General features: G+C 47.6%; 1 protein-coding gene across 1 annotated transcript; it reads left to right on the forward strand.

Moving 5' to 3' along the window:
• Positions 1 to 381: 381 nt before the first annotated feature.
• GABARAPL2 (GABA type A receptor associated protein like 2) lies at positions 382 to 10,955 on the forward strand. The gene is made up of 4 exons (XM_059043775.2): positions 382 to 526; positions 857 to 912; positions 2,049 to 2,221; positions 10,346 to 10,955. Exons 1-4 carry the CDS (start codon positions 493 to 495, stop codon positions 10,434 to 10,436), a joined length of 354 nt encoding a protein of 117 aa, XP_058899758.1. The 5' UTR covers positions 382 to 492; the 3' UTR covers positions 10,437 to 10,955.

The raw sequence follows: 10,955 nt of genomic DNA on the forward strand, positions 1-10,955 counted from the left end.
CTGTCATTCATACCTACAAAATCCCCCTGTTGTCACCAACGCCCCAGGCAGATTTCCCTAATGAATAGTCCTCTATAAGAGCCCTATCCCATCAGCCAGACCCCCACTCACCCCTTCCCGTTACCAACGTCCACAGAGACCCCACTCCTGTTACCAGTTCTCGAATATCCCCTCCCCAGTCACCAATATCCCTCACAGACATCTCTGTCACCAATTCGTCAACCCCACTACGCCGGCAGCCCCTCTCAGCGCCCTCTCCTGTCCCGCCCCTTGACATGCGGCCCCGCCCCTTGGCGCGGCGTCCCAGCGAGCGGCGCCGGAAGCTCCGCCCCCCGCAGGTTGCTAGCCTCCGGCAGCCGGAAGTCCCGCCTGCCGTGTAGTCGCCGCCGCCGCCGCCGCCGCCGCCGTTGCCGTCGTTGTTGTTGTGGTTGGTTCGCTGAGCTCCGCGGCTCCGAGAGCCGGCTGCATCCTTTCCCTGCTGCCGCCGCCGCCATGAAGTGGATGTTCAAGGAGGACCACTCGCTGGGTAAGCTCTCGGCCATTGGCCCCGCCGTGGGGGCAGGGGCGGCGGGTGGGCCCCCTCCCCCACTCGGGCCGCCCTGGGCTGGGCCCGGCGGGGCGGATGCCGCACTCTGGGCTCGGGTCGCCGAGGTTCCGGTACCCCGGGTGGCTGCCCACCCACCCCGCGCCGACCTCTGCGGGACCTTCCGGAGCCAGTGGACCGGGGACCGAGGTTGCCGGGACGCCTGAACGAGGACCTGGGGCGTGCTCAGGTCACGGTGGGGAGGAGGGCCGGGGGTTCGGGAACCGGCCGGCCGGTCAGGCGCGACGACATCCCGGTGCGTTTCTCCCATAGAACACAGATGCGTGGAATCTGCGAAGATCCGAGCGAAATATCCCGACCGGGTTCCGGTGAGTGAACTCCCCGCCCCCTCATCTCGCTGTCACCCCTGCTGTTTAGGACCCGTGATAGGGCCCCAGGCCATTCAACAGTTGACAAGTTTAGATTCCAGTCCCAGTTATAGTAGCAGATGGGCCAGACTGGGTAAGGGACCAGCTGGGGCCGGGGCGTGAGGGGCTTGAGTTGATGCTGTTCAGGATGCCTCAGTGCTGAATCTCCTGATCTAGGCCAGCGAGCTGTCTGCAGCCTTTGGGCTTCCCTAGACAATTATGTAAGAAACGATGTTCTAGGACAGGGCAACAGGTCACAGCCACTTTTGGGAATGGTGGTGGAGGGAGACTTTCACTTTGGTCTTGGAAGTGGTACTTTAGTCTCAGGACATTGATCTTTAACTTTGAGCCTCCGTCTTTACCTGACTTCTAGTTCCCTTTTCTCACTCTGATCCTGACATCCTTTCCTGACCAAAAAAATCTGAGAAGCCACTTCTAGTGGCTTGTGTTTAATCAATGATACTTATCCTGTATTTATCCCATGGTAGGGGAGATAGTTTCTGTAACCTTTATTTATTTTTAAGGACATCCAGGCCTGTTATTGTAGATTATTGCTTGTGAACACTTCCTTTGGGGAGGGGGCAGGAGGGATAAATTTGAAACTTAGTTCAGAGAGAAGCACCAGGCCAAATGAAGAGCTTCGTTCTTGGCTGGCTGGGCTTGCCAGTCATTCCCATTAGTCCATCCATTCTCATTTCCTATGTTCCTTGAGATCTTAATTCCCTTGTAGTGTGAAGGCAGATCCATTCTGTGGTCCAGCCTGGAGTAACAGGCTGTAGAGGAAACCCTCACCAGATATCTTCGAGTCTGCCCAGACAAAATGTTGAAAAGCTTTGTAGTGAGGGCTGTGTTGCTGAGATCAGGGATGAGAAATATAATAGTTGACCACAGAAAAGCACTTACCGTTTTCCTATAACACATTTATATCTGTTCTTGACTTCCAGAGTGTGTGGTTTATTAAAACAGGGGCATATTTTCTCATATTATGCAGTTTCCCACCCACCCCCTTGCCCACACACTGTTCATCAGCTCTCCAACAATGCAGGGCCAGAGCCTCACATTAGAAATCTAGTCCTGACCTTTCTTTGCTTTCGCAGGTGATTGTGGAAAAAGTGTCAGGCTCTCAGATTGTTGACATTGACAAACGGAAGTATCTGGTTCCATCTGACATCACTGTGGCTCAGTTCATGTGGATCATCAGGAAAAGGATCCAGCTTCCTTCTGAAAAGGCAATATTCCTGTTTGTGGACAAGACAGTCCCACAGTCCAGGTGAGACCTGTTTACTGGTATTGGCTATCTGCTTGATTGCTTACAGAGCTCAAAACTTTGGAGGTCTGAAAACTCTTAGAGGTCCTGAGGAGAAATCTGATTTTTGTGCTTCCTGACATCAGGAGTTCAAGGAAAACAAGAAAGGGCTTCAATAGGTGGGTGTGCGCTTTGGGTTAAAAAAACAGAACAAGGCCTGGACTTAAATTTCATCATTTCTTTTTTTTTTTGTTTTATCCTCCAACACCCAAGAATCCTTCAGGACTTTATTAGGCTTAAGCTATCAGTAGAACTGAAGCCTGAAAAGGGGTTTTCTCCAAATGATCCATGAAATAAGTCCTGTCGTTCTTCCCCAGGAGCTTGTGGGCCCTGCTGAGGCTCAGCTTCAGTTAATCACACTGGCTTCTTGCTCGCGTTGCAGGCTCAGCTCTGGCCACTGTGAGAGTACCCTGAGAGCAGCTGCCTGATCCTCAAGTACATGGAAATGGCTGCTGGCCAGCAAAGGGCTCTGAGGTCTCTTTACAGACTTACACCTCTCTTGGTACCGCCTGCTCTGACTTTCAGAGAGTAACCACCCCCTTGCTCTTGTGCTGCCTGGAAGCAATCTTCGGGATAACTTGGGGCCTGAATCGAGGCCGGGGCATTACAGTTCCCTTCTAGGTAGTTGACAGTCTGGCTTTAGTCCTCTGTGGAAAGAGGAAAATTTTCTGGCTCAGTCTGTATCCCTGGTCAGTCCTTTCCTATTACTGATTTGAGTACTTCTAGGCCCCTCCTCTGAATGTGAATTCCTGGCTGCATCTCATCCTAGTGACCCAAACTAAGTTTCATTTGTTATCCCCCCAAAAATAGTACTTCTGAAGCTAAGGCTTTAAGAACTCCTGGGAACTAGCCCAATGTGGCCAAAATATGTTTCTTTTGAAAATCCTTGAAAGCTCTAGAAGAGGCTGAAGCCAAATTCTAGTCCTTTTCCTATGAAAGGTAGACAACTCTGGCTACTTTTTGGTCTGATTTTCTCTTTCTCAGTCTCTACCACATCCACCTCCTGGTGTTTGGCAGAGGATAAGGGAGAAATGGAAGGTTCTTCCGTTAGGCCAAGGTTCTGCCTGAGGAGACAGGCCAGGTCCTGCCTAATGGGTGCCATTGGTCTGCTTACAGCTGTAGCTCAGGAAGCTGCGGTGTTGCCAGGGGTGATCTGGTCATCCCATTGGGCTCTCCCAGCCTTCCTTCGCTGGCCTCTGGGCAGTGTGGTACTAGGCACACTCTTCACCAGGGAAGGCTGGTGAAGCCCTGGGCATCTGTGGTCACTCTCCGCTTCCCTTCAGGTAGTGGGGGAGGTAAATCTTCATTCATGCCACCTGCAACTTCTGCAACTCCTTGGCGGCCCTATGTTTTCTCCTTCCCGGTGGTGGCTTCTTATGGGAGGAAGTAGGTGATTAGGACCTGTGGCATTGAGTTTTATTTTCCCCGATTCTAATGCTCTGATACTTCTTGAAAGAAATGAAGCAGGCTTCTGGAGACATTAAGATTACATTATCTAGCAATTAAAATGGCTGCAGATTTAAACTAATGCCCTCTCCCCCATCATCCCTGAAATATAAATAGAATTGGAAATGAAAAGTGATTCTCAGGGCAGTAGAGGCTGCTTCAGGGCCATTTTCTCTCTAAGTTTTATTTGCCTTTCCAACCTGGTAAGAATCCTCCCTGAAACAGATTACACCAGTGACCCAAGTCACTAACCAGCCCCTCTGCCCAGGCTCTGCAGCACCTTTGGACCCAGTTAATGACTTCCTGCCCCATATTTAATGTACCAGTTCTTTGTTTGGGGGTTTTATTCTTAAAAACAAATTTGCTTATAAACAAAAGAGGCATGTGACATCATTGGCCTTTATGCAACTGACGGCTGCACAGACAAAATTGCCAGTCTCCTTCCTAAAGCTACTGTTTGATTCAGTGTCGCCATTTCCTCCCCAAGGCAGTAGCAGCCTCTTTCGGAGCACTTTCCAGCCTCCTTAGGGAAGCATGGAGACTCCTTTAACCTTCAGCCAGTGCTTGCAGCCTTTGGAGAGTGGCTTGGGAAAGCAGAGTTGAGAAAGGATGAGCCCTCCCCCATCCCATAACAGACAGATCTACACAAGGATAACTGATGTCTGAGGCTGAGCGAAAGTAACTTCATTTATTCCTGCCTTGGAGCGGAACTTTGGGAGAGTGTTCTGGAACACAGGCGACCATCATGTAAAATAACGTGATTATTGTTTGCGTAGTAAGTATTAAATATTGATTTTAGAAATAGAGACAGAAGCAAGTCTCTAAGTTTTACTTTCAAAATTCTGAATTCTCTTTTTAAAAAGGGGAGATCTCAACTGCCTTTTCCCATTTCCCATTGAAAAGTTGAATTCTCTGCCTAGGTGCCTGCATCCAGAATTGGGTCAGAAACGAAGGGAAAACTATGACTTGGTGCAGATAGGACTTGAGAAAGAATATCAGTCACGGCTTTAGAGGGGAACCCAGACCTGGCAGTGGTGCCCACCTTTGGTCTTTGTTTAGAGCACAGATAAGAGTCTTCTTAATCCCCTGTCTAAAATAGAAACAGGAGTATATTATTAAATAAAATATATCTAAGATGTTATAACTTGGGAATGTTACATTGGGAAATCCGTGCTGTTTAAGATTATGGTCTTTAGTTGCTCCTGGCTCTTAAAGAGTTACTAAGTAAAAGAAGTTGTGATGTCTTACAGTCCAAACTTCATTTAGAAAGGTGCTTAAATTAAGCACATTTGATCATTTCTGGGTAAATACCTCTTCAAGAGCAGGGTTTATCTTAACAGTGGAATAGAGTTTATTTATATCAGAGAAAAATCTGATAAAAGGAATAAGCAGTAGTTAATTTTTGTATTTTAGAATCTTGGGCAGCCTTTAGGGCCATGTTAACTTTCACTCTGAGGCCTGTGCCTTTCCAGGATCCACAGCAGTGGCCGTTGGCTTCCCAGTTCACCCCACCCACCCTCCCCCTGCTGGGAAAGAGATAAATCCAGATCCAGTGGAAGCACGTGGGGCGCAAAGCAGATGGATGGCCGGGTGGCCCATCAGCCCAGCCAATTCCTGAGTCAGGCTGGATCCCACAGCCTCCACAGCCTGACCTTGGTTGGGGCCAAGGGAAGGTTGTGCAGGGATAGGGCATCCACACAGTTCTCGGTCAGCCTCCCCCAATTCGTAGGCTGTTGAGCAGGTTGGAACTAGTTTGCCCTCAGCAGCATGGCCATTCCTGGATGTGGATCCTTCTGAAAAGTGCCTTTTTTATTGGTTAGTGTTTCTAGACCGGTTTGATCTTGAATGGAAGTGTAGGGGACAGGGTTTTAGGGGGCAATTTAGGTTCATTTCACTCAGTACTTCAGGGTCCCACCATACCTTTAGCTTGGCTCCATGGCTTAAACCTGCCACTGGCTTTCCCATTTCTTTCCTTGTCAGACTCAGAGCTTGAAAGTGGCAGTCCCCGCCCCCCTCCCCACTGCTCAGCAGCCTCCTTCTTGGATGTGTGTGTGTAATACTTGATGCCGCAGCGGTGTGCATTAATAATAGGGACTGGGGGCCATCTTTGCATGTCTTCAGCAGCCAGTAACTCCGGCGGGAAGCCTTGGAGTTTCAGTGCTGCTCATGAATTGTCAGGGAATCCAGCTTAGCCTGACAGATGCATTAGAACAGCCTCTTTGCATTCAGATCCTCTGGTGCTCCAGTAGCGGCCCACCTAGTGCTGTGTGGCTTGGGCCTCTGTGAATTCTGAGAGGGGAGCCCGGCTTTTCAGAGGTGTATAGAACTTGTCCTAAAGGAACACACCGGCCTTCTGCTGTACGCTGCCTGCTGAAAAGGGGCACGTTTTGCATCCCTGCCCTTCCACTTGGTTCTTCTTTTTTTTTTTTAAATTATTTTGTGTCCCTCATGACTTTTTTTTTAAAGAGGGCTCTTTTTACAAAATTAAATTAAATTAATTAATTTATTTTTGGCTGTGTTGGGTATTCACTTGCTGTGTGCGGGCTTTCTCTAGTTGCGGTGAGCGGGGGCTACTCTTTGTTGTGGTGTGCGGGCTTCTCACTGTGGTGGCTTCTCTTGTTGTGGAGCACGGGCTCTAGGCGTGTGGGCTTCGGTTGTGGCTTGCGGGCTCAGTAGTTGTGGCATGCGGGCTCTAGAGTGCAGGCTCAGTAGTTGTGGCGCACGGGCTTAGTTGCTCCATGGCATGTGGGATCCTCCTGGACTATGGCTCGAACCCATGTCCCCTGCGTTGGCAGGTGGATTCTCATCCACTGCACCACCAGGGAAGCCCCTTAATGGAACTTTAAAAAAAAGTATTTTTAAACTATATTTGTAGCCCTGCTCTTTTTTGGCTCCAGACCAAGTTATTCTGACTCTGTATGTGTGTGGCCTGATCCCACAAGTGTTGTTTTTGAATTATACTGTACAGATGCGCCAGTCTTCTTTCTCGTCACCTAGGGAAGCCTTGGAATCAGGCGTTCAGTCACGGGGTGCTGACTGGAGCGTTTAGCTCCCAGTGTTGAGCATTGTGTTTTCAAGTTCCTGCCCAAGGGATACCCTGAGTATAAGGACACGGTGCTACTGCCAACTAAATAGAGTTTCCACATGACACTGCATGGCAGAGAAAAGGAGAAGAGTGAAAGGGCTCTTAAAATCATTAGGCACAGCCATCTAATTGTAAAATTACAAGATCTGAAGGACTCTGCTGCTCAATGTGTGATACAGAAGCTGGCAGCAGTGGCCTTCCCTGGGAACTTGTTAGATAGATGTAGAATCTCATCCTTGACCCAGACCTTCAGAATCAAAACAGGCACTTTAACAAGACATCCAGGTGATTCCCTATGCATGTTGTTTGTATGGGTGAGAAGCGCTATTCTACGGGAGGTCTTCACAGAAGGTACAAGAATGCTGACATTAGGTCATTAGATCTAGTTGTGTGTTCACATGGAGGCAGCACAACTTGGTGCTAAGAATGTCTCCTAGCTTTGTGATCTGGCATGAATTATTTAACCTCTCGGGGCCTCACTTTTATTATCTGAACTATGGATTATGATTGTACCTGCCTCCTAAGATTGTTCTGAGGGTAAAGAGTTAATACATGTAATGCACTTAAAACAGGTGCTTGGCACATAGTGTTTGCTATTATAATTAGAATTTTTATGATCAGACTTTATAGCTGCTAGGGCACTGTTAAATTTATAAACCCAAGTTTTACTTAAAAGACAATGGAATCTGAAGACAGAAAGCCACATGATTATGGGTCCTCCTCCCCCAACCCCGTCAGAGTCTGAGAGCCTGCCTTAGACAGTAGTCGTTCCGCGGTCATTGTTCACTGCAGACAACGTTCAGAGTCTTGGATTTATAAAGCTCCTCAAGTATTTCTAACTCAGCAGCATGATTTAGGCTTGTAACTTGCTAGGAGAAGAGCACAACTCTGGTAGATGGAACCAAACTTGACATAGGCATCAAGGCGTGGCTGCTGCCTTTGAATTGCACACAGTGTCCGCTCTTTCCAAACCCCTTTGGTAATGATAGTGGGGAGATTGTAGTTCAGGTCTTATCAAGGTCACCCTGGACCCTTGTACCAAGCTGGGCAAAGAGAGTTGTGGCAATAGCGGTAGCTGTTTTCCCCTTTGCCTCATTCTGAGGATTCTCAGGGAAAAGCTGGGTTCCTCAGGGCATTCCTAACCACAGGGTAAAAGTCTTCTTGAGAGACGCTGCTACTTGTTCAAGCCCTTTGCTGGTTGCAGGCTCTTCACTCCACTTCCTGGCTCACTCTACTTCCTAATCCCATGCTTTTAAAGATAAGCATCTCCAAAACAAACAAAGACAGACAAGCATCTCTCCCTCTGGCAAAGGGATTGTTTCTCAACTTGGATGCATATGAAATCATCTGGGCATTTTTGTTTTTTTCTTAATTTATTTATTTTTGGCTGCGTTTGCATGCGGGCTTTCTCTAGTTGCTCTAGTTGCGGTGAGTGGGGGCTACTCTTCGTTGCGGTGTGCAGGCTTCTCATTGTGGAGGCTTCTCTTGTTGCAGAGCATGGGCTCTAGGGGCACAGGCTTCAGTAGTTGTGGCACGTGGGCTCAGTAGTGTGGCGCACGGGCTTACTTGCTCCGCGGCATGTGGTATCTTCCCGGACCAGGGCTCGAACCCGTGTCACCTAATTGGCAGGTGGATTCTTAACCACTGTGCCACCAGGGAAGTCCCCATCTTGGTCATGTTAACACACTGATGCCTGGGTCCTACCTCCAGAGATTCTGATTTAATTGGTCTGGTGGGGGCATGTCTTTCAAGCTCCCCATTGCTTCTGCTGTTCAGCTGAGGTTGAGACCTACCACCCACCACAGGTGTTCTCATGGGCATGGGTTCCTCCCTGTACCCGCTGCCCCCCAAGTCCTCACATGTTCCAGGGCAGTGTGGTCAATAGAAATGGCATGTGAGCCACATATGCAATCTAAAATTCTCTAGTAGCCACATTAAAAAAGAAAAAGAAACAGGTGAAATTAATTTTAATAGTTTTTTTTTTAATCTGGTATATCCAAAATGGCATTTCAACATGTAGTCAAAATTGAGATATTGTACATCCTTTTTTTCATACTCTGATACTTTGAAATCTTGTGTGTGTTTTACACTTACAGCACCTAGCAATTCAGATGAGCCACATTTCAAGTGCTGAACATAGTGGCGATTGCATTGGACAGCAGAAATATAGGACATTTCTATCACAGGAGAAATTTCTAGTGCACAGTGCTGTTTCAGGGAGTCCTTATTTTACAAATTCCAGTTAGATCCTCGCAGGAAGCACGATTTTATTGTACAAGATGCCAGTGACAGGCCATTTTGTATTCATACTCATCCACTCCTACGTTATTACTAGTTCTCATCTACCCACACAGCCAAACCAGCTAAGCTTGAAAATGAGCAGGGAGAGTAGGAAAGGAGAAAAACTCCCCTTTATAAATGTGGTCTGCATTCTTGTTTACATGGTGGTCCCATACAGCTGCCAGGAGCAAAGCAGCAGCGCGGGGCAGTCTGCTTCACCAGCTTGAGGCCTCCGACCCCTCTTTATCTACCCTTGTTCTCCTGAGTCCTGCATTTAAGCATCTGTTAAGACCTGTCTGGGCTTAGTGACCTCTGTCATCTCGGGCCGGCTCTCAGACTGCTTTGTCCGTGTGCTGCTTCTGGTTGACCCCACCATGCATGGTCATGCTGAGGCTTGACACATGTCTGCACCTCCTGCGTATCTCTAATAGAGCAGTCATGTGGCCAGAGCTCACCTGCGGCTCCAGGTGTTACTAGTCTTACTGTGGAGCCAGTGCACCTCAGCTTCATGTCAGAGAACTAGATTAGGTCTCCCCTGCTGCAGTCTGTTTTACTGCTGAGGAAAAGCCAGGTCTCCCACCCACACGTTTAGTTTGAGCAATATCTATTTCTGGAGGGTTCTTAGGAAGCTTGGGCAGGACTTCTTTGGATCCCAGATATAATATGAGAGCTTTTTGCATTACGTGTGAGGAAAGTAACTTCCCTTCGATGACGCTGATGCAGATCTCTGGGGCACAGGGTTTCTGGTGGGAGAACTTCCACAGGAATCAGCCTACTCATTCTTTATCATGTTAGGTACGAATTATAAATCTTCAGATAGACCAGCCCTGAGGAGAGGAAAGCACAAGTACTCTTCTTTACCTTTGTCTCTCACCCACACAGGGAGGGGCCTATTAGACTCTTATTTTGCTTATTAGCTTTTCTCCCTTGCCGTGCACTGCCCCTGCCCCCCCCCCCCATTGTGAAAGCACTAACCAGTACTAACCAACCACATCCACCCTAGGAGCTAGAGCTGGCTTCTGAAGGAATATCTTGGTGTGAGGGTGAGTCAAATGGCCTTGCCTTGGGACAGGAGGATGAGGATGGAGGTTGATTCTAGTCTTAGCTACTGATTCCCAGAGGCCAAATTACTTTTTATCACCTACCACCAAAGGTGTGACAGAGAGTAGCCAGTTTAAGTAGTGAAATTCCTTATCCTCAAGCCATCTTTCTCCCAACACGTAGACTCAGTAATCAAACCCAATTCTCAATGTTGTTTTTTGTTTTTCTCTTTCAAGCCTAACTATGGGACAGCTTTACGAGAAGGAAAAAGATGAAGATGGATTCTTGTATGTGGCCTACAGTGGAGAAAACACTTTTGGCTTCTGAGGGCCAGTGCTGGGCTAGGTGCACCATTCCTGCTTGTGTATCTTGTAAATAGCTGGCCATTTTCAGTTACTGTACCAGAACCTCTTAACATAGACCTATCAGTGCATTTGTAACTGGATTTATTTCTTAATATATTGGAAGGTTTTGTTTCCTTTAGACTAGTAAATTATCATACAGAGTTTTATTTTGAGTTTTTCTTTTTGTGCACTGTCCTCATGGCTATACTCTCCAGGGAGCTTGTTCCTCTCGGAATCTTATTTAACGAAGATATTTCCATATTGAAGTGAGGTAGGTGGGAATTAAAATGAAAGGGAGGGAGATGATGCATTTATTCTCGATTATGTTTGAAGTGTTAGATGGCTAAGTATTAAAAGCATCCAAATTAAATCCTTAGCAATCAGAACACTTGCTTCACTAGATTTTGCCAACTGCCAATCATGTTGGACTGAGCTAATCTGTTCCTCTTTCTGAAACTATTAAGGTAAATAATTAACAATAAAACTTCCTCTTATAAAGGCA

This window comes from Kogia breviceps, chromosome 18 (genome assembly GCF_026419965.1).
Source record: "Kogia breviceps isolate mKogBre1 chromosome 18, mKogBre1 haplotype 1, whole genome shotgun sequence".
Classification (NCBI taxonomy): Eukaryota; Metazoa; Chordata; class Mammalia; order Artiodactyla; family Physeteridae; genus Kogia; species Kogia breviceps.

Coding starts and splice junctions, on each gene's coding strand:
- GABARAPL2 (XM_059043775.2), top strand. CDS start 493: ATGAAGTGGATGTTCAAGGAGGACCACTCGCTGG. Junction 527..856: donor CAAGGAGGACCACTCGCTGG/GTAAGCTCTCGG, acceptor TTTCTCCCATAG/AACACAGATGCGTGGAATCT. Junction 913..2,048: donor AATATCCCGACCGGGTTCCG/GTGAGTGAACTC, acceptor TTGCTTTCGCAG/GTGATTGTGGAAAAAGTGTC.